The 22,966-nt window shown below is 49.2% G+C and overlaps 9 protein-coding genes across 9 annotated transcripts; 3 read left to right on the top strand and 6 right to left on the bottom strand.

Moving 5' to 3' along the window:
- Positions 1-149: 149 nt before the first annotated feature.
- On the bottom strand, positions 150-3,156 carry N7503_000884 (U3 snoRNA-associated protein UTP13; the record flags this gene model as incomplete). The annotated part of the gene is made up of 3 exons (XM_057060445.1): positions 150-2,842; positions 2,895-2,922; positions 2,983-3,156. The coding sequence occupies 3 exons, from the start codon at positions 3,154-3,156 to the stop codon at positions 150-152; spliced, it is 2,895 nt and encodes a 964-aa protein (XP_056927368.1).
- A 292-nt stretch (positions 3,157-3,448) lies between these two features.
- On the top strand, positions 3,449-6,354 carry N7503_000883 (uncharacterized protein; the record flags this gene model as incomplete). Its single annotated transcript, XM_057060444.1, has 4 exons — positions 3,449-3,484; positions 3,776-4,132; positions 4,191-4,435; positions 4,488-6,354. The coding sequence occupies 4 exons, from the start codon at positions 3,449-3,451 to the stop codon at positions 6,352-6,354; spliced, it is 2,505 nt and encodes an 834-aa protein (XP_056927367.1).
- A 247-nt stretch (positions 6,355-6,601) lies between these two features.
- Positions 6,602-8,459, bottom strand: N7503_000882 (ubiquitin carboxyl-terminal hydrolase family protein; the record flags this gene model as incomplete). The annotated part of the gene is made up of 2 exons (XM_057060443.1): positions 6,602-7,752; positions 7,805-8,459. The coding sequence occupies 2 exons, from the start codon at positions 8,457-8,459 to the stop codon at positions 6,602-6,604; spliced, it is 1,806 nt and encodes a 601-aa protein (XP_056927366.1).
- Positions 8,460-8,779: 320 nt separating this feature from the next.
- On the bottom strand, positions 8,780-9,505 carry pre1 (proteasome core particle subunit beta 4; the record flags this gene model as incomplete). Its single annotated transcript, XM_057060442.1, has 4 exons — positions 8,780-8,857; positions 8,913-9,036; positions 9,101-9,350; positions 9,409-9,505. 4 exons carry the CDS (start codon positions 9,503-9,505, stop codon positions 8,780-8,782), a joined length of 549 nt encoding a protein of 182 aa, XP_056927365.1.
- A 321-nt stretch (positions 9,506-9,826) lies between these two features.
- Positions 9,827-11,803, top strand: N7503_000880 (ribosomal RNA-processing protein RRP9; the record flags this gene model as incomplete). The annotated part of the gene is made up of 2 exons (XM_057060441.1): positions 9,827-10,274; positions 10,331-11,803. Exons 1-2 carry the CDS (start codon positions 9,912-9,914, stop codon positions 11,801-11,803), a joined length of 1,836 nt encoding a protein of 611 aa, XP_056927364.1. The 5' UTR covers positions 9,827-9,911.
- Positions 11,804-12,102: 299 nt separating this feature from the next.
- N7503_000879 (sugar porter family MFS transporter) lies at positions 12,103-14,294 on the bottom strand (the record flags this gene model as incomplete). The annotated part of the gene is made up of 10 exons (XM_057060440.1): positions 12,103-12,264; positions 12,326-12,452; positions 12,509-12,605; positions 12,669-12,974; positions 13,021-13,111; positions 13,165-13,607; positions 13,661-13,706; positions 13,755-13,960; positions 14,012-14,156; positions 14,214-14,294. The coding sequence occupies 10 exons, from the start codon at positions 14,292-14,294 to the stop codon at positions 12,103-12,105; spliced, it is 1,704 nt and encodes a 567-aa protein (XP_056927363.1).
- A 458-nt stretch (positions 14,295-14,752) lies between these two features.
- Positions 14,753-16,847, bottom strand: N7503_000878 (S9 family peptidase; the record flags this gene model as incomplete). Its single annotated transcript, XM_057060439.1, has 3 exons — positions 16,722-16,847; positions 15,905-16,671; positions 14,753-15,851 (listed from the first exon to the last, which is right to left on the bottom strand). The coding sequence occupies exons 1-3, from the start codon at positions 16,818-16,820 to the stop codon at positions 14,753-14,755; spliced, it is 1,965 nt and encodes a 654-aa protein (XP_056927362.1). The 5' UTR covers positions 16,821-16,847.
- Positions 16,848-18,861: 2,014 nt separating this feature from the next.
- Positions 18,862-20,796, bottom strand: N7503_000877 (uncharacterized protein; the record flags this gene model as incomplete). Its single annotated transcript, XM_057060438.1, has 4 exons — positions 20,503-20,796; positions 20,326-20,445; positions 20,173-20,265; positions 18,862-20,109 (listed from the first exon to the last, which is right to left on the bottom strand). The coding sequence occupies exons 1-4, from the start codon at positions 20,539-20,541 to the stop codon at positions 18,862-18,864; spliced, it is 1,500 nt and encodes a 499-aa protein (XP_056927361.1). The 5' UTR covers positions 20,542-20,796.
- Positions 20,797-22,294: 1,498 nt separating this feature from the next.
- Positions 22,295-22,934, top strand: N7503_000876 (uncharacterized protein; the record flags this gene model as incomplete). Its single annotated transcript, XM_057060437.1, has 4 exons — positions 22,295-22,362; positions 22,508-22,615; positions 22,744-22,771; positions 22,890-22,934. 4 exons carry the CDS (start codon positions 22,295-22,297, stop codon positions 22,932-22,934), a joined length of 249 nt encoding a protein of 82 aa, XP_056927360.1.
- Positions 22,935-22,966: the final 32 nt, after the last annotated feature.

Here is a 22,966-nt window from a genome sequence, read left to right as displayed (position 1 = left end):
CATACAATGTAAATTAGCTGGATATCAAACGCATAAACGAAGAAGAATTTCAATTCTATGAGAAAGTAGATGGCTTTTATCTGATCCCACCCCAATGATACTCCCATAAAACAAAGCGCCCGTCATGTACACAAGAGGTAAATACACATTTAACCTTCCAACATAATCACATCCTTCTCTTGCTCCTCAACATTTGCATCAGCCATGTTCAGATCAAGACTTTTCAATCCACCAAGTCCAACACCGTCATCCATCTCGCTCAGAACCCACTCCACCAGGTAAGAGTCATCGGTGAGCTCCTCAACGCGCTTGTAATGTCTCTCAGTGTAGGCAGCCAGAGCAGCCAGAATATCCTTCAATCCAGCGGCAGCGCGTCCATTCTTGCCACGGACGGACTGTGTTGCCAGCTCAACGAATGTAGAAGCAGGGTACGACCGGAACAGGGCGTACATAATGCGCTGGGAAACGCGCGAGGTACGCGCATTGGTGTTCCAGTCACGCAGGCGGAGAAGCAGAGTGCGCAGGTTCACAGCATCAAGCGACTGGAGAACCTCATCAATAGAGGGATTACCAGACAAGCTGTTTGCTGCGAGTGCGCGTTCCTCCGCGGGCAGGGTAAGGTCATCAGCAGCGTTGATGGCACTTGTGAAGAGCGAGAGCAGACGACCAGGGTGGTTCAACTGGAGTGCCAAGGTGATGGCTTCACGGTAAGCACCAGCGCGAATATAGTTCTGGAGTTGCTGGTCTTGCTCGACACGCTCGGAGTTAGCGTTCACGGCGGCTGTGTAGGTGGCGGACGTGGTGTCGGACCACATGGTGACGGTGGCATCTGCGGCACCGGAGGCGAGGGCGTAGGGAGATTTGAGTTTGGAGGAGGTGGGCTTGACATCAGCGCGTGAACCGGACGGGGTGGGACTGGCAAGAGACCAGACTCTGTCTGTGTGGTTGTCCAGTACGGTCTCTTGTTCGCCGGTGTACGGGCTCCAGATCTTGACCAGACCGTCAGCGGCTGCCGAGGCGATAAGAGGCCTTGTTTGAATAGCGTTCTTCGCGGCTTTGTCTTCTTCCTCGTCGTCATCGTCGTTGTGCTTGGAGATCTGTGGGGGTGGCAGCCAAATAGTCTTCAGGACACTTCCAGTGTGGCCTTCAAACGTAAGAAGACAGCTGTAGTCAGACAAAGACCAGAGTTTGACGGTCTTATCACCCGAAGCAGTGGCGATCAGTCCTCGAGATGTGCTGGTTCCGGCTTCTGAGTTGATGATAGGTGTGTCTTTAGGAGCAAATCTGACGGACCAAACACCTCGCTTGTGACCACGCAGAACACCAATCGCAGTACCCTCTTCAGCGTCCCAAATTTTCACGGTCCGATCTTGGGAGGCAGAGGCAAACAAAGTACCTGTTGAATCAATGTCTAGAGCATTGATGTCCTTTTCGTGTGCTTTCCTGGTGTAGATTGCCTTGGGGGTGTGTGTCTTGTCGCTTCCGACCTTAAGCGGGCTCAGTCTGCCGGTATCCCAACGCTTCAGGGTGCGGTCCTGCGAACCAGTAATCATGAATGCAGGCGGGTGGCTAAGCGGGTCCTTATAAGCACCGCTGCTAGTTTGCGGTGGTGTTCGTGGCAGAGCAACGGCTCCCAGAGATTCAGCGTGTCCAGTGAAGGTGGCAAAGCAGGTATATGATGAGTTTTTGGGATCAAGACGCCAAAGTCGGGCAGTATTGTCCTTTGCCGCAGTTGCGAGCCAATGTCCAGACCAGTCTACATCAATTGCGATGATGATGTCTTCATGGCCCTCAAGATGGGCAATATCGGCACCAAAGAACTGCTCACCCTCAGCTGATGGCCTGTCTTCAGACGGAGCAACAGAAACCACGCGGATACTCTCCGTGTTGGTGGCCAAAGCGAGCATTGACCGATCCGGTCCAACGAAGGCCAAATCAATAATCTCGTCGTCATTTCCGGAGATGCGGCGGGTAATTGTCAGCGGAGGCAAGTCTGATCCTGGCTTATAGTCTGACAGCGGCTCAATCGAATGCAGGCGGATGGTCTGGTCTGCGTGAACAGTCATCACATAAGGCAAGCCAGGCAAGTACTGGATAGAGATAATGCTCTCGTATTCCTCGCCCGCTTCTTGTTCTTCGGTGACTTCGCTACCCCGGTTGCAGTCCCAGACACGCAGTTTACCATTTTCACCACCAATCACGCACAGACCGCTGTCTGCAACGAAAGAGGCAGCCTCCACGCTCTCGAGAACGGGGATGATTCTGCGAGTTTTCCAAGTCTTAGCATCCCAAATGATGACTGTCTTGTCTCGGCTCGCAGACAGCAATGCGTTCTCTGAAGGCGAGAACGACAGGCTGCGCACCAGGGAGACATGCGAGTCGAGCGATGCAACCGCCTTCCTCTTGTGCAAATCGAAGACCTTAACCTTGCCCTCATCACTACCGCAAGCTAACCGGAATCCAGCAGTCGACTCTGTGGCATCATCCATGTCCTCATCTTCATCCTTGCGCTTGGACTTCTTCTTCGAGGATTTGGTCTCGTCCGCAGAAGAGGCAACCTCGAAGAAGCAGAGCGCGGAGATGACTCCGCGGTCGTGGAAGGTGTGTGTAGCGAAGCCACCTCGAATATCCCAGACCTTAATCGACCCATCGGCACCACCAGTGGCAAGCAATGTGCCGGTCTGATCGATCGTAGTTGTGACCACTGGGGAGGGGTGGGGCTTGAGGGTCCGAAGAAGCTCTGCTTCAATTGACTTCGAGTCTTCGTCGAAAGGTGAAAGACGGTAAATGCGCATAGACATAGAGCGAGAGCAAACAATGGCATGTGATGCGGAGGGTGTGACTAGAGACTGCATGAGTATTCATCTTCTCCGAAAATTGAGATTGAGACATACGAGCTAAACTTGTGATAATTTCCCCATCCTGTAGAAGGAATCTGGTCAGCACTTTCATGAAGACTCTTCATATCGCAGTAATACTTACACCTTCCAGACTAGCGAGCTGGTCCCCAGTCTCAAGATCCACGATCAAGGCATCCTCGCCGATGCAAGAAAGCAAAATGCGACCGCTGGCATCCAGCGCCGTACTGCCACCGGTGTAGATGGGGCGGAGGGTCCGAGACGCCTCGAAGGTGGTTTTCACAACAGCCTTCGACATTATTGAAAATTGCGCCTGTGAGCTCTTTAACCCATGCGCTTTCTCTAGAAGTCGAGAATCGCAAAAAGCTCGGGCAACTTTTTTTTGGGTGTTTGCAGTGTTTGCTCATACGATAAGATAATATACAGGTGGTCCGTGCACGAAGCGCCGCAGACGCCGTCACACGTGTCTCACCTCACTCTTATCCTTCATCTTTCTTTGTTTAATCCTCTTTATCGTCGGAAACAGAACCTGAAGATTATAACAGGGAGGTGATGTGATCACCCCCGGTACTAGGTGTTCCTCATTCGTGATGGGCCGCCAGGCTTATTTAAACCGGCTCGCTTTGGTAAGCCCCCTTCATAATTGATCCCTCCTTGTCTTGATCTATAGTATATTGTTTCCTGTTGATGTTCCCCATGGTATAATATGGATTATTCAGTCTTTTTGTCTTGTTGGTTGGAAATCTTTGCGACACTCGAGCATCATGTTTGGTATTGCATCCGATATCTACTTGTGATATGATGATTCTCTTTCTCAATGCATAGCACATTTCACAAGACTTCTCTTTCCTTTGGCCTGTTCTTCTTCAATTTCATGCCTTGTCCCTCAAAACCCGGCATTATTAACCGTTTTCAAGGGTCGGTCACCATACGAACCTCCAGAGACAGCGACAGTCGACCCTTCAAATCCAGTGAGAAGGGTTTCTAACATACATTCCGACAATTACATGCAACAGTATGATGCACGAGGGCATCATGTCAACCCTGAGTCCAAAGCTCTGGGCCGAGAGCTCCGCAGAGCGAAAAATGACATTCTCTCTACTATGGGGATCGTGGTTAGTGGCGAGGACCGAAATGCCAGCACATCCAATGAAGAACAGAAGATGAACCAAATCGCAACCGAGAATGACTTCGGCTTGGTCATAACTACCTTAGATCAGCTATTCGTGTTCTTCAGCACCTGGTGGTCATCATCCCTTACAGGACGCATTCTGGTAAGATGTGCAAACATAACCATCTGTGATGCACTGGTATCTGACATTAGCTATATAGACATTTAAGCACTATGCTCACGCACCATTGCTGGATGTCATACGCTCTGAGCGCGAGACCACGGGAATTCTAGGGTTTTATTGTGCTGGTATTCCTGGCTGGGCAATTTCTAGCACATTAGCAATTGCCCGCGAAAATCCTCTCAGGCGCTTTCTCCTCACGATCCGTGATTATGTCTTGGGATTCACCGACAGCGGTAGTCTGTCCTTGAGTATTCGTGCTTTCTTTTCTATGGGATACCACGTGTAGGTTGCTTTCATATCACCATTCATACACCGATGCTGACGATGGCTATAGGACAAAGCATTCAGTTCTCATCTTGTCCCTCGAGGCATACATGTATTCTGTGCTTCAAACACTTTCATTAGTGCCTTCGAACTCCATCCCCAGTCTTCGAATGTTGATCCCCTTTGGCGAGGCTTCTTTGTTCCGACTCCCGCCTCTCCCTGTGGACTTTTCTCTCCCATCAATTGGGGGTTTTGTGATGCAACTTCTGACGTCCCCTGGAGTTCTGACATTCGCTTACGCATTTTACCTGCGCCCAGAGTTAGAGGAGCGCATTTATAGACTGATCCGACGCCAAATCCCCAAACCTACCGTCGCAGACGAGCTTTCGATTCGAGTTGCCTACGAGGAAAACCTTCTTGAGTGGGTCGCCCCAACCCTGGGACGCAGATCAGAAGAAGAAACTCGCCGTGCGAAACTTACATTGGCACAAGATATCAAACAAGAGCTTGTCGCTTTACGAGGATGGGTATTCTCTCTATTCGGACTTTTGTCCAATAAGACCCCAGATCAGCCGCGAATCGATGGCCAAGACCCTGAGAGCATTGAAAACAACCTTAGACAATCGATTGAGTCACTACAACATGAGCTCGAAGAAGTTCAACTTCGTGCGAATTTCGCTGGAGTCGAGGCGCGTGATATTTTAGCTAGACCTTTGGAAACCATCGCTCGTGGTGATGCCCGCATTGCGTCGCCAAATTCGTTGCCTGTTGCGGATTTGAATCAAACACCTGATGCTGAGCTGGGTCCAGACATGAACCAAGTCCTTACAAACGAGAACCGCATGTCTCAATCTCCTGGTGAGATGAGCAATGACTTCTTTTCAGAAATAGCTACCCTTGGACGAACAAGCGCACCCTCAAATGCCTCACGCTCGCAGAGCCAAGCAAGCAATGTCCAACAAGCTGAGCCTTCAGCAAGACCTCGTCAGAACTCTCGCTCCAACACTCTGTTCTCCCGACCATCATCCCCAGAAACATCGCCACCCACCTCACCTCGCGTTAGAGCTTCTTTGATTCATCAGAGTTCCGACATCATCACAATGCAGCTGGAGCTTTTGGGTAACCGCAATCGCAACCCTCAAACCGAAACACCTTCCCAGCGGAATCCGCCTTTCTTCGGTCGTAATAACCCAGCGACTGCCATGGACCGAAGGTCTATAGCCGATTTCCTCGAGGCGTTGATCTTGAGCCAAGCCCAGCAACAAGCTACACAGCAATTGCCACTAGTTGAAACCGACGGCGTATCTGGCGTCACTGCCGGTGCCAGCTTTGATACAGGCCAGGATATTCCTGCTGAGGAAAGTCAGCCTCAAAATATTGTTCAAGAGGCCATGGCTGATCACCATGTGGACCCTGCACCTCTTGAAGAAACCCCGGCTTCCAACATGCCAAATATTCTCCCAGACGGCGTTGAAGAGCCTAATGACGAAGAACAAGTGAGCTTCCAACCATTGGAAATAGCCGAAGCTGGCGAAATTCCTTCCAATTCTGCACTCCAGCCCATGACACATGCACCTGGACTACCCGTCATTTCTCACAGAGTGACGCTCCTATCCGCCCACCCGGTAGACTCACTTGCATCACATCTCGCGTCATTCATAAGCACCATCATCCTATCGCCCATCGAATCGCTTTACGTCCGGTCTCTAGCTCATTCGTATATTGCTCTGCACCCTTCTTCTACGGTCCGACCCTCGGACCTACACTCTATAGGCCTATGGGGTGGCGGACGATCCTGGCATGATATTTTTGCCTACTGTGGTAGACTGGTTCTTATGAGAGGTATGCAGGCTGCGCTAAGAGCAGGTGTGTGGGGTTTCTTGGTCGGTTCCACAATGAGAATCGGGCGGAAGTTTTGTGGCTGGGGGACTCTATAGATGGAATTAAATGGTCGTGTTCTTCTCAGTCATCTCGAAATTTTGCCCTGCTACACACGTAAATAGGCGTGCCTAGGTGATTGAGTCCCCTGCAAGGCATATACACCCAACTGCAATCGTTCCCGGTCTATAATAAAGATGAAAGAGATATTTGTGTAGAAGATTGAATTTATGAATCTCTCACCAACCCAAACTCCCCAAGTTTTCAGTCGTGAATAATACAGTTTCAAGTTTCAGTCGGTCCTCATTATTTAGCACTCTTGCCCTTCTGACCAGGGACCTTCCTGCGCTCCCAAACCATCAGGTATCCTTCACGGGTAAAGAGAGTCTCACTCTCAGCGCGCTTGACAAACAGATCCTGAATTTCGAGCCACTCAGGACCACGCTGTTCCGCAGCACCGCCATTTTGATGGCTTGAGTTTTCGGCCGACAAAGCCTTATCGTGGAGCTGAACAAGCCAGGATACCTTTTCGCTGCCGCCACCAGCTCCAGTGGATGAGCCAGACGCGGCGTTGACGCCCTTGTCAGCTGCATCTTCAGTAGCACCGGGGGCGGCGATTGAGGGGTCTAGAATGATGTTCGCTACAAGGTCGTACAGGATCGGTTCTGACGGAGGCCATACGTCCGGGTTTGGCTCGACGTATGGTGACATGTCGAGGGAGCGGGGGCTGGGATGAGTGACAATGGTAGGGTTTCGCTCTGACACGAAGCGATTTTTGTTGAATCGTTTTATATGGAAGAGAAGATAAGGGGGAAGGGGGTGGAGAAGGCGATGTCTGACACGATGGGCCATTTTCTCGGATGCTGTGAGGCCATTGTATTTGTTGAGGAGGGTGGTGAGAGGCACTTGTGGGATGATAGATTCCCGGTTTGCCGATTGGAAGAGGGGGGTTGGGGGGAGATCCAAGGTGAGAATCATGAAAGGGGTGACCTGGCTGTTGATATCGCCGGATTCTGTGAAGACCAAACGTGCGTTTTGGGTGTCGGAGTGGGCTGTGATAGCCTGCGATTCAATCCGAACACGGCCCTGGAAGGCCGCATGGACTACACTGGTGGGTGTTTTTGATGGCTTTTTGGAGCCGCCCAGAGAAAGATGGAGGTTGTTAAGGAACCATGATAAGAACTCCACGGGGTCGGATTGCTGGCTGAGGGTGAAGCGCTTTGATGATCGCAGGGCGACCTCTTGAAGCAACTCGTGCGGAGATACGTGAGATCGGAATGCTTTGGGGTTCCACAACTTGCGTACAAGCGTACTGAAGCGAAGAGCGAGTTGCGGAGTGCCCAGTTGGGGGAACTCGTGGAGGAGGAAAAAGTTGCGAATGGGGAGGACGTGCGCCAGAAGCTGAACCACGACGTTCATATAGTCGTTGGCCTTGATGTTGTTCATGCCAACAAATCCTGTGATACCATTAGTATTCAAAAGCTCTCTTTATTAGGCAGACTGTCTCACCTGGTCTGTACCTGGCACCATGGAGATCCCAGGCGCCATGAACTTCTTTGTCCATCTTGACCACTTCGTTCTTCGAATAGTGCGGATCCACCACATATTTAATATCGTCCAAACTATTACTTTTGACTTCATATCCTTCTGGCAACACATAGACCTTCTTGGTGCCCATGTTGACGAACACATGATGCCCGACCTCGAGCGCATGAAAATACGCATGCGATTTGGGACCGCGACCCTGGAAATATTTGCCGCAGACGAGACAAGCATACACATTAATATTCGAGAGACTGATGGAGCACAGCTTCTCGAAGTCGAAGTCCAATACACCTCTATTGACCGTGTCGAGGTAGAGGTCGCCGTAGCCCTCCATTGGCTGGTCTTGTCGTTTGGGTGCACTGAGGGCGGAGGCCTCTTCGTCAATATCCGAGAGTCCTGAGTTGTCCTGCGCAGCTTCTCCCAGTTCCTCTTCTCCTTTATCGGCAGCTGCTAGGGTATTGGCGCCATTGCGATCGTCTTGCTGCTCTTCGGTTGGTTGCGCGGGTACTGCACCGTTGCTGGTGTCTTCGTCAATCCCGTCTTCCGTTCGCGCCTTTTTCGAGGCCGGCGGGCCTGGGAAGTTCTCCCCCAGAGGAAGCTCTGCTAGTCTTTTCGGCATTGCGATAGGAGTGTTGCGGTGGTAAAGAAGGAATCGAAGCGCCGAAGTTCTTCAGTCCCGCGAGCTCTTGAAGATGGTGCAAACCTATCAAACATCCAACATCGTCATGTCTAGGTGATAGCTCTTCCAAACGACAGTCAGGTCTATTCAATTGGGTTGAGATGCCAAAATAATAAGCAGTATTTGACGAATATCCATTACAATTATTGAGGTTTTCTTACGGACTACTAAGGAAATCTCGGAGTCTTTGTTGGTATCCCGTAAAGCAATGTTAAAACGTCATAGGATATGATACAACAAACGCCCAGGCATGTTGACCATTACGCAGCCCGAGCGATCCTGTCGTTATCAAAGTCTACCTCTTTCACGCCATCCTTTGTCACCACCTTCACCAGTACCTACAAATAATAAATTAGTATAACCACATTAAACAGAGAAATGACCCGAACGTACCCCCTTGTAGTCAATTGGTAGCCGACGCTTGAGCTCATCTGTGCACATTTCAAGGAGTTTCATGCCTTCTTCGAGGGAAATGTTAGGGTTGTGATGTTTGTCGAGGAGAGAAAGGCAGTAGTATCTACGCTTGTTAGCAATGCTCGTGTATTCAACCCTCCCATCTTCAGATATCCTGCCAAACATACTGGGCATAACCATGGGCGGCATATGGTACAGGGGCCAACGAAGCCAAATAGTCGATCCAGTACAAGTGAGGCTTCTCTGTAGCAGGGTCCACACCACCCAGCAACAGGTTGACTGTGTACGGGCTTCGTGATCGCAAGCTGCGGGCCAACTCTCCTCGGATGAAATTGCCTACAGCAGGGGTGCTGAGCTCGGTGTCATTGCGCATCGTATACAGTTGAACGTTTGCTTGGATGTAATCGGCGAATTGAACTGGGTAAAACAAGCCATCAGCGTCTAGAGTTCCATCACCGATATGCAGGGTACTGACTGGTGTCTCCTGCCTCTCCAGAGAAAGCCATAAGGGTGTGCTTATTCAGACTTCTGGTCTTGTCATCCTCTGCTTTGATGATAGTCGGGCCTCGCATAATAGCCTTGGATGCGGCAAGAAGGACGAAGTCCTTGCCAGTAATACCCAAGAGAACGTCCCTAGCAAGCGCGGTCAGTCATGGCAAGCAATTAATATGTGGGGTGATGACCGGGATAGACGAACATATTGGCGGTATGTCAGGAAAATGAGAAATAAATCAAGACGAGGTTCAAAAAAGGCGATGAAAGGGAATGTGGTTGAGGTGATGACCGCGCGGTGAGCTTGACGCCTGGAGCTCTCAGCTACCTCGCTGAGTCAGCCGCCGCTTGGCCGCCTTTTTTTTCCCCGAAAAAAAAAGTTGAATCTAGCATCGGCCACCACTAAGTCCCATTTGTCGCCGGGGTATTTCCACCAGCAAATTTTAATTAAAGCTTGCTGTGGGACTACTATTTTGAAGATCCATCATGTCTTCTTTCTTTACCGTGCCTGCCTCGCAGCGCAAGCGCAAGAGAGACGACCGCGCTGCACCCCCAGCAACTAAGAAACGAGGCGTGGATGCAAAGAACGATGGCGGAAAGACCCAACGACCCCGTGAACGGGAGGAATCAATTTCAGGAAGTGATATGGACGATGACGAGATCAATTCGGTCATCTCTGGAGAAGGCTCTGAATCGGACTCGGACGACGGCGAAACGGCCGCAGACCGAAGATTGAAACTTGCGGAACGTTACTTGGACAATGTCCGCGAAGATGTTGTCGACGAGGTCGGCTTTGATGCGGAAGAAATTGATCGAGACTTGATCGCAGAGCGATTGAAGGAGGATGTTGTATGTGGAACTTTTCTCTTCACGAGTGGAGACTGCGACTAACCGTGACAATTTAGGACGAATTCAAAGGACGAGCTTTCCGACAAATTGCCGACAAACTCTCGTTTTCCACGGCTTCGCATTCGTTCTTCCGCGCCGATACCCAGTCTACTACTTCCATCGCCGTTCATTCGCCATATGTTTACACAGTCTCGAAGGACAAAACCTTGATTAAGTGGGAACTGGCAACACCAAGTGGTCCTGATGGACCCGTCCAGGATGCTTCCTCGAAACGACCCCCCCGACCCCAACGAAGGAAGCCGAAGCAAGTGAAGTACGCTCGGGGTGTGCGCAAAATTGCTGAGACTGGCGAGGAACACGGCCATACGGGAAGCATTTTGTCTGTTGCTGTCAGTCCCTCAGGAAGATTCGTGGCAACAGGTGGTGCGGACAAGAAACTTGTGATTTGGGATGCGGAGACTTTGACGCCAACCAGGACTTTCACCCAGCACCGTGACTCTGTCAGCAGTGTCGCTTTTGCTCGCCATATTTCGACTATGAACTCCGGAGAGCAGCTTTTTACTGGTAGTTACGATCGTACCATCAAAACCTGGTCCATCAGCGGAGCTGGCCATGCTTACGTTGAAACTCTCTTTGGTCACCAAGACCATGTGACTGGAGTGGCCGCTATGACAATTGACCAGGCTCTGAGCGTTGGTGCCAGAGATAGAACAGCGAGATTATGGAAGGTTGTCGAAGAGGCACAACTCGTGTTCCGTGGTGGTGCTTCAAAGAAGGCACCCTACAAGGAGAGCAACATTGACTGCATTGCCGCTCTTCCACCAGCACATTTCGTTACTGGCTCCGACTGTGGATCCATCTGTCTGTGGTCGATGCATAAGAAGAAGCCCCTTTACACAGTTCCCTTGGCACACGGCCTAGACCCTATCCCGCCTTTGGAAGAATTGTCTCAAGAGGTTGACAGCGAGACTGCTGCTCATAATACCCGGCACATGCGCCCTATGCCTCGTTGGATTACCGCTTTAGCCACTCTTCCGGGTACCGATATCGTCCTGAGTGGTAGCTGGGATGGCTCCATCCGCGCATGGCGCATCCCAGAAGATAAGAAGAGTATCATCCCATTGGGCCCGGTGGGTCTTGGTTCTTCTGGCCTGTCAACTCCCGATACACCTTCCCAGCAGCTCAACCAAACTCTCGCCAGTGGCACCCCTGGTCTTGATGACATGGACATTGATGGAACCTCGCAGCAAAAGGCGGAGCCCTTGATCAAGGGTGTGATTAATGATATCGCCGTTTTCGAGCGTCGCCCCGAGTCAGACCAGCCCGAGTCAAAGGATTACAAATCGAAGACCAACACTCAACCTCGTGGTCTGTGTATTGTTGCAGCAGTTGGCAAGGAACACCGACTTGGCCGGTGGAAGTGCTTTGCCACCAACTACGACAAGGCTACTCCATCGGATGGTCGCAACGGTGCAGTTGTCTTCGAGGTCCCTTTCACATCTCTCGTTGATGCCGAGGCCGATGTATAAAAGTTTACGGATTTTAACTTGACCTTGCATTTTCAGATGTGGGGCATGTTGTGGCGTGTCATTCGGGGTGTGGTGTCTTGGAGTCAATTTCTACATGTATTTTACCATCTAGATATCTTGCATACATAAGTACCGGATCTCGACCGGCTAAGTACCTTTTCACATTGCAGCTCACTGCCCAGATGATTTGTAGCCTCGATAGGTAGAGTTATCACTAAGCCTGGAGGGGGAACTTCCGCTAGTAGAATATTACCTATAGTCTAGAAGTCTCTGCACACATCCAAGATTTGAGTTGCTACTTAAACATCATTCGCAATCTCCGCATGCTCATCTGCCGGCTTTAGGGAATCAACATCGTCATCAACAGGGGTACCACGCAGGCGTGCCTCAATCCGCTTAATGCGTCTCTTCTCTTCATGTGCAGCGGTATCTCCGAAGATGAGATCCATGTCTTCAAGAGTCTGAGAAGAGATCAGTGGTTAATCTAGAGAGATCAGGAGCAAAAGCTCAGTGCGAACATACCTTTCCTCGTGTCTCGGGAATACAGAAAAACGTAAATCCGAGTGCCAGGAGACAAAAGACCGCGAAAAAGATGTAGGTGCCATAGGTGATGGAGTCAAGCATGTCTGGGGTGACAAGTCCAATGATACTGTTCATAGTGTGTTAGAGTATTTCACGTGGAATTTCAGGAGAAAGAAAACATACAAATTACACATCCAAGTTGCAGATGTTGTAATAGACATGGCTTTAGCTCGGATAGAGAGATTGAATATCTCCGAAGGTAATACCCAACCAATTGGAGCTGGTAAAAAGGATCAGCTTGTCCTTATAGTTATGGCTGGAGCCTCAAGAAAGTCAAACTCACCGAAAGAGTACGAAAAGTTGATATCGTAGATATAGATGAAAGCAATACCAACCCATCCAGCCGATTTATGATCTGGCAAGCTGGACCCATAAGCTCCCAGAATACCGCCCACGATAGCCAGTGAGATACAGGTACCCGTGGCACCAGCCATAAGCAGGACACGGCGTCCAACCTTGTCAATAAAGAACAGAGCTGGGAGCGTACTTAGACAATTCACGATACCGTATACACCCGTTGCAAGGAGAGATGATGTGTTACCGCTGAGACCGAGTTGGGCAAAGATCGTAGGTGCGTAGTAGATCATGGCTGGAGTAATTAGCAGGGTATCGAATAGGATGAAAAAGACACCCACCATTGCAGCCCATAAATTGCTGGAAGAACATCACGATGCAGCCTATAGCTAATCTTCGGAACCGGGCCCAATTAGTCAACATGGACATATACTGTGGCGGTTATGTTAGTATGTCAACCCGAGGATGTACGTAAAACCACAAACCTGCGCAACATGAAGCTTGAAACCAGATAGATTGGGGAAGTTTTCCTTAGCGAACGAGTTCTCCAGCATAATGGATGCACGAATTTCTAGGTACTCATTCTGCAGTTCAGGACTATCGCGAGGCCGGCGGCGCAGCCGTGAGAGCGCAGCAAGCGAATCATCATCTCGCTCCTTCATTAACAGCCATCGCGGTGAGTCTGGGAAAAACAACATTCCGATGCCCAAGGTGATTGCTGGGGCGATCTGTAGAGCTAGTGGAAGACGCCAAGAAGCTTCAGACTGGCCGGTGCAGCCACCAGAAGGTACATCTTGATAAGGGTCGAAAGAGGGTGATGAAGCTGTTCCTCCTGTATAGGGAATATTCGGGGCACAACGAGTACCACCGATATAGTTGGTGCCATAGTCGATCCAGTAGCTAATAAGAATCCCAATGGTAATCGACACTAATATGAGCTTAGCAAGTACTATCCAGAAAGCCATTTTGCAAGAGACTAACATTGTTGTATCACAACAAGACTGCCCCGGATCTCTGGAATGGAAACCTGGAGACATGTGAGCTTTCATGATAATAACATGGCCGTAATGCATACCTCGGAGATGTATAATGGCACTACCATGGTAAGCATCCCAATTGCCAACCCGGCAATTGCTCGACCGACAAAGAGCATTGGAATGTTCACTGCAGCGCATTGAATAGCAGACCCAATCACGAAAACAATAACGGCTAGATTTATAGAGATTTTCCGGCCAACCCGATCAGAGAGGGGACCATTGATTAGGGATCCAAGCCAGGCAGCTGGATGGGTGTTAGCTTGTACAAATCAGAAACTATTTGGACATTCCTTACCGAGTAGAAGCGTCGACACGAACCATCCCTTGAACCCACTATCAGAAAAGACTCGAGGGAAACGAGCCCCAAATGACTCCATAGTAATCACACCGCTGACTACGCCTTGGTCATAACCGAATAGCAAGCCGCCCAGGGTAGAGAACTACCGCGATGTCAGTATGTATCATTTAGTATCTTGTAACCCATGTTCAAGGCTTACCGAAGCCACGCCGCATAAATAGGGATTCTGCAAAACCAGCGAGAGCCCGCTTTTTGGTGGGCTATCCACCATTGAAGCCATGGTGACAGTGGTTAGTCACGGTATCAGGATATTCTTGGTAGACGTGGTGGCCGAGCAAGGAAAGCCTTATATACTCTGCTCTGTACCTCACAAGCCGAGCGTTAATCCCAGTAGCAACATATGATAACAGGAAGACAGTACTCCGGAAATGCAAGCACAATCACAGGAAGTTCAGATATCGAACGGAGTGGTGCAGTCCGAGTGAAGACCCCGGCAAACTCCAAGGTTTAAAGACCGGGGAAGATCGTCGCCCGCCTTGGACAAAGGCGGGGGTATGTCGGGGTATACCACCCCTGAACTTAAATCTAGATCAGGAAAGTTAGCGCGTTATTTACAGTACTTTATGGATAGACGATTATAGGATTGGTTGACTTCATTTCTAATTTTGTTGATATGTTCTATATTTTACTAAGTCTCGGAATTGTCGAGTCCGCATGAGTCTTTGCTATCTAAGTGCCTTAGGCAGTAGTTGTCAGATAACGCTTCCACCATTCCTCCTTTCGAGTCAAAGATTCCAAAATAGCCTTCTGACCAACCCATCCGTGTCCCTCGCCCTCAAACTCAACAACCTCCGCGACTCGTCCATGAGCCCGCATAGCGTCAGCCATCATTCTTGCCTGTGCCACAGGAACGACCATATCAATAGTGCCTTGCAGCAGCAACAGCGATCCTTGAATCCGATCAGCAAAGTTGCAAGGACTGCGTTTGGTAAGCTCAGACTCTCTATCTTCCGGCTTAGTCTTGCTCAGCAGCAACCGGTCCACGTCTTGACTCTCGAACTTGTAGGAGTCTGCTTGCAGAGCGCGCACATCACTAATTCCATAAGAACTGATGCCTGCAGCCCAGACATCGGGATACATATGCAGTGCTCGAAGCGTCAGGTAGCCACCGGCGCTGCCGCCGTAAATTCCGACACGAGCTTTGTCGACTAAGCCCTCCTCCACAAGGTATTCGACTGCGCTAGTGGCATCGGCAACATCGACCAGACCCCAATAACCGGAGAGTCGTTCCCGATATTCTCTTCCGAACCCGGTGGAACCGGTATAGTTGACGGCGCACACTGCGAACCCGCGCGTGGTCCAGGATTGGATTTCCAGGTCCAGGGCGGGGGTTGTGGATCCATTAGGGCCTCCGTGGACATATACCAGTAGAGGAGGAAGGCCATCGGCCTTGAAATTGGGGTTGCGAGGTGGGAAGTAGAACATGTGAACGTGGCCGTCGGTCAGTGGACCGTGTTTTTGAGGGGCTGTTAGCTCTTTTGCGACGGAGACATATTCAGGAGGCAATTCGAATGTCGCAGTTGATGTGAGAATGGTCCTTTCGACTTTGAATGTTGGTGTGATTGTAACCAATGCTAGTTCCTCTGGGGAGGTGGTTGAAGTGCCCACCACAACGAAGGAAGTTGAGGATACTCGACGGATTTCGAACACATTCACATATGGCAGATCGAGGTCCTGAACAGATGAGGTGGTAACATCAATGAGGACGAGCTTTGCCGTGGCATGGGTAATAGCCGTTGCCACTATGGTTTGCGCATCAAGGAAAATGTATGTCGAGCTAACCAAACGTCAGACAATAGCCAGAAAAAACCAAAGCACACGCAGACTTACGTTCCAAGTTCCCATTCATCAGTAGCAAAATCGGCATTCTCAAATGTCTTCAATGAGAGCGCGGACTGTTGCTGGTTGTTCAAGTTGAAGGAGTAAAGCTGCCAGAAGCCGGTGCGATCACTTGCAAAGTACAATAGCCCATCTGGACTCCACTTTGGCTGAGCAATACTCTCTTCTTGTCCTTGACCAGCGATGCGGGTAACATTTTCCAATGTCCCATTGTTCCACTGGGCATAATAAAGCACCGTCCCGGTCCAAGGCATATCAGGATGCGACCACTGAATCCACGAGACATACTTGCCCGTAGGATCAAATTTAGGATGTGAGTAGAAATCATCTCCCTGAGCAATCGTCGTCTCAGTACCCAATTCAATATTGATCGCGATTAAGGTGTTATGAACATGCGTCGCCTGCGTCTCGGGTGTGGCCTCTCTATGATCCTCCTTGATAGCAAGGATCCACTCCGGATTAGAGGGGTGGCTACAGAAGTCTGCATACCGGATCCCTTCAACAGCCGGGTGAACAATTTTAGTTTCGCCCGATACTGAATCTAGCAGGTAGATGTTACGAGACTCTTCGTCGGCGAATAGAACCTGTCCATCGTGTCGCATGTCGATAGAGCCTCCACCGAGTTCTTGCACTGTTGCGTGCGCGCTCAGGTCTTTGGGTAGCACGTCTTGGCTTTTCCCATTAAGATGCTGGACGATTGCATAACGACCATCTTCTGTTGGATGACACTCAATCGAGTAGATGGCTCCCGTTGATTCCTGTGGTATGTTAGTGAATGGTCGTGGATAAGGTGCTGGTTGTTCCGTACATTAACTGCTAACTCATGAAGTGTGATGCTATCTGTAGCTAGACGCTCCGCGGTGAGGGGACTAGTCCAGTGCCCGTAGGGGACGGTCTGAGCTGCCATTTTATGGATGATAGAATAAATTAAGACGGCAAAATTGCTTACATGGAAGAAGATAGAAAAAGACGTGGGGTAACATTGCTTGGATGACTCATGTTCAAGGAACGAAGTTGCCTGGACGATACGCACTTAGATAACCTTAGATAACCTGCTATAGATCAATGTTGTTAGGAGTCATATTCCCTTTAATTCAAAAGTGTGTTGAATTGAAGACCATCCACATTTGGCGCAGCAATTGTAAGTCCAATAAAATGCATCAAAGAGCATATGACTTCGCATGTGAGCCACAATATACGCAAGAGAAGGCACAGACTCAATTAAAATATTATAGAGTAGCCTACGGTATTGTATGAGAAATATGTACCTGAATATCTACTCAATATCACCCATAGTCCTAGAGGGTCTTTCTGTTGATTTAAGTTACACACGATATGTATCGTACAGTACACGAATACGAATCTCACAGAAAGCTAATCATAACTCGCGAAGGATGTCGCCTTTGTCAAAAAGACATCACCACGAAAGATATTGGCCAATTAATAGCAGTATCCGTGAGTATGGGCATACTGATCCCCCGGTCCGAGGTCATGCGGCTGGGAATCACGGTTACTGCGATACGAGTTGGCATTCAATGACTCTCAAACGCTTTAACGGAATTTCAACGTCAGTATGATTCTGACAAGTATTCGCACTAGCAGATGCAAGTTCTCGAGACATCATTCAAATAACCACATCCTGGTTGACATGTAAAATTTCAGAGACCATCCCAGACAATATGAAATTTCTATTATCTCTTTTCTACCTTTTCGGACTTGTTTCTGCCGGCCCCGCTGCCTATGGGATTTGCCAAGCAGGATGCGCAGCGGTTGTCATGGCCTGCTACTCAGCTGCAGGTTGCACTTGGGGCGCTACTATGGGGGCAAGTGCACCTGCCTCTATAATCGCGTGTAATTCGGCCTTCGGCACCTGCCAAGCAGCGTGCGCCAGCGTGCTCATAGCGCCAACGCTGTGAACTGTGTGGAAATCACTGGATCCTACAGCTATTTCGGCAAGGAGCAGTTCACGGGTTTGTGGGATTTTTTCGCGTCTTCATCATTGAAAATTGAGAGCCGCCAAACTACCTTTCTTCGCAATGTGAAAAATTTTTGTCGTGGTGAGAGCACTCAACAAGATGTTGGTTCAGGCAGTACCTGGATATGAAAATTGATCCCGACTTCCCCAAATTGTACATTCTATTACTGAGTGGATTGAGTTCGACTTCGAAACTTCTCTTTGATTTCCTGTCGAACTTTTGTTGCAACATGCTCATCCATGTACACTGGCAATAACGGTTGCTACAGCAAAGGAATTATACCCTATATTTTTTAAATGAAGGGTTAGAACATAATGGTGAGCAAAAGCTTAAAAACTTTCCTCAAAGTATCTGGGATGCACAGGATCTCAATGGATATTTCACTAGCTAATTAAATTTGTATTCAAAAGGTCAATGATGACCAAGAACAAACAACCAATAATGATGTTCCAAGAGAACCTCTTCCCAATCCTCGGTTTCATATGATTGCCCGGGTTGATGGTTAATGAGGCTGAGTGCTGAGCCATGATATGTAGAGCACGGACCTATATTCAACCCAATCAAGGTGGCCGAAGAGCATTGCATCCCCGTTTCTGGTTTCATTTTAGGAGCCACTTTGCCCGGGTTAGTAGAAGCTATGATGGGGCTGAGCCATGATGAGAGTTACTGATCTCCTGCCAGTCTAAAGTATAAGAGATAGAGATCGATGAAAATCAGAACTAGCGGTAAGAAAGTAGCGCATTATTCAAGAGGTATATTGGGTGGTTGAGTTATTGAAAAATAAAAGCAAGATAGTAAAAAGGTATAAATCATTGCGCCAGTATAGGTTGAGGCCTGCAAATAACAGGCAGCGTCAAGCGATTTTTCTATCCCATCCGAAGCGCCACGCTATTGAAACCCATGCCGAGTATGCAGATAGAAATAAACCAAAAGTTGAACAAATCAGCGGTGCCATGAATTAATTGGCCAAAATCAGTACGGAGAGAATCGGGCTTGTCTTCTCTGGCTTGCTCTTCGTACAGGGCCAACAGGTTCCTCATCATCCGAATCATCAACGGCGATGGCAGTATTGGCAGTTGTGCCTGTGGTCCTTGAAGTTCTGGGCCTGGGAGGTGAGCTAGAGCCATCTTCAATCTCATCGTCATCCGACGGGAGAATAACTGATGGGTAATGGCTACGGGTAGCACTTATATGGGGGCCGTCGGAATCGTCGGAATCAGAAGAATCAGAATCAGAATTCTCGGAGTTAGAGTCCTCATCGAGGCCGTCGGGTATATCATTGGACCCAAGGTCATGTGGCGTTTCGCCAGATTCTGCTTCAGAGGCATCACTATCGACGACCCATTGCCCTCTTCGCCTCGAGAGTCTCCCGGGTACTGATTCCTCGTCTTCGCTTTCCCAGTCATAATCCTCGGGCTCGGCTGCCGAAGACGGGCCAAACACTTGGGGGTATTGTACAATGGGCGGCCCCCGTGAAGAAGGTTGGTTACGAGCACGAGAACTATCAACAACTGTAGAACGATCGGATTCAGACCCCTCTCTCTCGCGCTGCGTATGTTCTTCGTCGTCAATGAATGAATCTTCGTAGTAGTCTTCGTCCTCCTCCTCTTCCTCTTCCTCTTCCCCATAGGGATCATAGGAGACATTGCCATTATAGGCATCCCGTGCTTGCCAAGGAGGGTGTCCAGTGCCGGTAGTGTGCCGAAAACCAGGTAGATAGAACGGATGTGGGTGCAAGTCGTGAAACATCGGACCGAGGTTGATAGGTCTGTCGTATAAGTGGAATGGTGCGCCGACTCGGGATTGGGTTGTCGGTGCGTCTGGATCTTCTATCTCATCCCCGTCCTCGTCGTCATCATCTCCGTCTAGAATAGAATCATAATCGCTTCCGCTGCTCAAGTCCGATCCGCTGGAGTATGTTCCCTCGGAATCTGGCCGATAGACGTAGCCACACCCGGCGCAATTCTGGCCATCTTCAAGTTCCCAAGAGCAATTTGGACAGCGCATGATACCATCATCTATGTCGATAACGGGTTTCGGTTGAGGGGGTTTCGGTGTGAAAAGTCCTCCAAATAACCCTCCATTTTGCGGATCTGTATTCGCCTTGTCGTTGTCCAGTTTCGCTATTTCCTCTTTGTGGTTTTTCAAATGTTCTGCTGTTGTCTCTTCTGTATCCAAGAGCTCTGCACGGGTGGTGAACATTTGAACGACAGCTCGAACCTAGAATAAGTGAAGAAGAAAAAGTCAGATACTAGTTTCAAGAGAGGCATCAGATAGACTAACAAGGTAGGCCGGCGCAGGCTGAGTTTTGACGGGTGCTCGACAATCAGGACATGTCCTCTTCGATCTTCCACCAGCAAACCATGACGATAAACACTATGCGATGTCAGACAACCAGCTCATAGAGGGCGCAAATTAGATATGGTGAAAACTAACGGAGTAGCAAAAGGTGTGTCCACAGGCAAGGGTGAAAGGCTCGTATAATGGTCGTATGCAAATCCCACACTGTATTAAGCTTCGAATATCATCCACATGGCCTTGGAGGGTATTGACAAGCTATAAACGCGTCAGTCTTAACTTTTTCCACATCCTTGCAGAATGGTCGGAGCTTACCCCGGAGGACTCGGCCGCAGAACTACCTATCATCGCCATATTGCCCTCCCGCGGTTTTCTGTGTGTTTTCTGTAGCTGCACTTGCAGCTCCGACGTTGTCAAACTTGCGTTTTGGGCCGGTGTCGAGCGGGGGCGCGAACTCGTTACGATGCGGTGGGGGTCAGAGAAAAAAGTTCGATGGAAGTGCCCACAATCAGGCGTAGAGCTGAATGTTGGAACACAGCGCAGATGCAGGCGGATTGCGCGAATAAGTAGTAAATCAGATGTATTAGAGGGCCACGATATTCCAAAGCCGGGAAAACCGTGGCGCTGAGAAGTGAAGGAACCCAGGGCAATCGTGTTGTTTTGTGGCCTCAGGCATTAATTAAATAAGCGGTTCCTGCTGCTCCTCACGTGACTATGGACCCAACTTATTGTTGTGTTGGAATATGAATCATTATTCCCATTTGTTCTTTTATCATACCTTCTCTGTGCCTGTCCTATTGCTCTCACAAGTGAGACATTTCAAGGGGTTGATTATTCCTTCTTTTAGGACTCTCATCAGGCATTTCCTGATCTCGACCTTTGATCAAAACACCACCGCTATTCCCGCCAGACTCCTTGCGCCGTTGGGTGGAGGGACCAATAGGACAAGACCTCAGACCCAAGCACACACTAATTGTAGTGATAGTGTGATATATCCACTCCTGCAATTGCTGCAGATTAGCGCTACGGGTCCTGTCACAACCAGTGCCGTGGCAATATGGAAATTAGTTTGGCGGGCCGGCCCCTCCTACGGGAAGAGGACTCCACTAAATTTTTTGCCTTACAAGGAAGAATCGACAATCTTACACTACTCACATTTAATGCCAATCTCGATGATTTTTTGTACCCGTAACACTTATGACTTTCATCAAGGGGGTCAAGGTGATGGCAACGAATCGTCTTGGGTCGAATCTCTCTTATCAAAGAACTCGCATTGACTAAAGATATGGGATCAGACTTTTGCCGTCTGGTCTTCGGGAAGACTGAAACTTGCTTCAAAGCACCCAGCTGGCGTCTGGTAAATACCAAGCAAAAGATGTCCTTTACTAGTAAGCCATTCGAAATACTAAAAACGGACCCAGCCAGTTTCATCACGTTGAGGTTCGGTCTGGGCAAATTTTGGAATGATTTATGACCTAGCCAATGAATGTTAGCTCCCATGCAGTTCGGTACAGAGTTGAGCGCCTTAAAAAAAGCTCTGTATACAATTTCCTGTAGGCAGCTCAAATCCAACAAGTAATGGCGCTTTCTCTGCTAAAAACAGTCATAAAGCGGACATAAAGGAAAGGTATGGATACGGTCAAAAGCCAATCATTCGTCTCCACCCTATGCCCTGATGCTTAATGCCCGTGGCGAGGACCCTCCAGTCGGCACAGAAGCAACTCTCCCTAGCCCTGGAGTTGCAGGCTTGACCAGGTTTGAACCAGTGTCCACAGAACCCTTTTTTCTTCTTTTTGCAATCAACGCAGATCCTATTACTCTCATTATTCATTACCAGAGATCTTTCTTGACTTTAATACAAGAGGTTTGTCTACGACAATGACCATACAATCAATCCAATTAACAAGACAAAAGGAGAAGGCATACTGTACTCCACAAAGCGATCGTCTCTGCGCCAAGACAATGGACCCGCAATTCTGCCCGGCAAAACGCTACCACCTCCTCCAATCAACCTCTAGCTCCTTCCAAACTCATCGCCGACAGAACGCCTCGGCATATACTCGTTGGGCACCCCTATGAAAAGTGCGTTCTCATCTCTTTGACACTTATGACGGAACCATCTCAGCCCGAGACCCACGACAAGGCGTGGGAAAAAGCGGAGCGCCAATTCGCCCAGTAAGTTCAATTCGTGCAGCTATGCCGGTGACCAAGGGAGAAAACAGACTAGAGCTGTCTGTAATAGTTCGGTGTTTACTGAGGCTTATTCTTGCCGAACTATTTGTCCTGTTCTCTGTCTCCTTGACTGACTTGGTGATTACAGTAAAACTGCAAGCCAGTTCTATGACCCTTGCCAGGACTTCGCGGATCGTAGTCTCAAATGTCTGAAGCGCAATGGTTATGATCGAGAGATGTGTGGTGACTACTTCCAGTATGCTTTCTCTTTCTATTATCCCTTATCCCGAAACGATCATGGACTCCCGTTTGAGCCAGCCTTGCTTCCATGCTCGCGATCGGTCATGATTGAGAACCATCCTTTACTGACCCAAAACTCCCCAGGGCTTATCGGGATTGCAAGAAGAATTGGGTAAGTCTTACTATCACTCACATCTACTCATCTGCCGGAAATCATATTATATCCTCCGGATCCTTCGGACGGTGCCGATGAGTATAGGCATCGATCACATAACTAACAACCATTGTAGTTGAATCAAAAGAAGGCAGCACCTGGATCGTCCGACTCCAATTAGCCTGGTCAATTCGTTACTGTTCCTTCCCCGGC

Source organism: Penicillium pulvis, assembly GCF_028828015.1.
Source record: "Penicillium pulvis strain IBT 33274 chromosome Unknown contig_10_segment0_segment0, whole genome shotgun sequence".
NCBI lineage: Eukaryota > Fungi > Ascomycota > Eurotiomycetes > Eurotiales > Aspergillaceae > Penicillium > Penicillium pulvis.
Note: the sequence above shows the minus strand (reverse complement) of the source record. Positions and strands in the feature narration are given on the sequence as shown.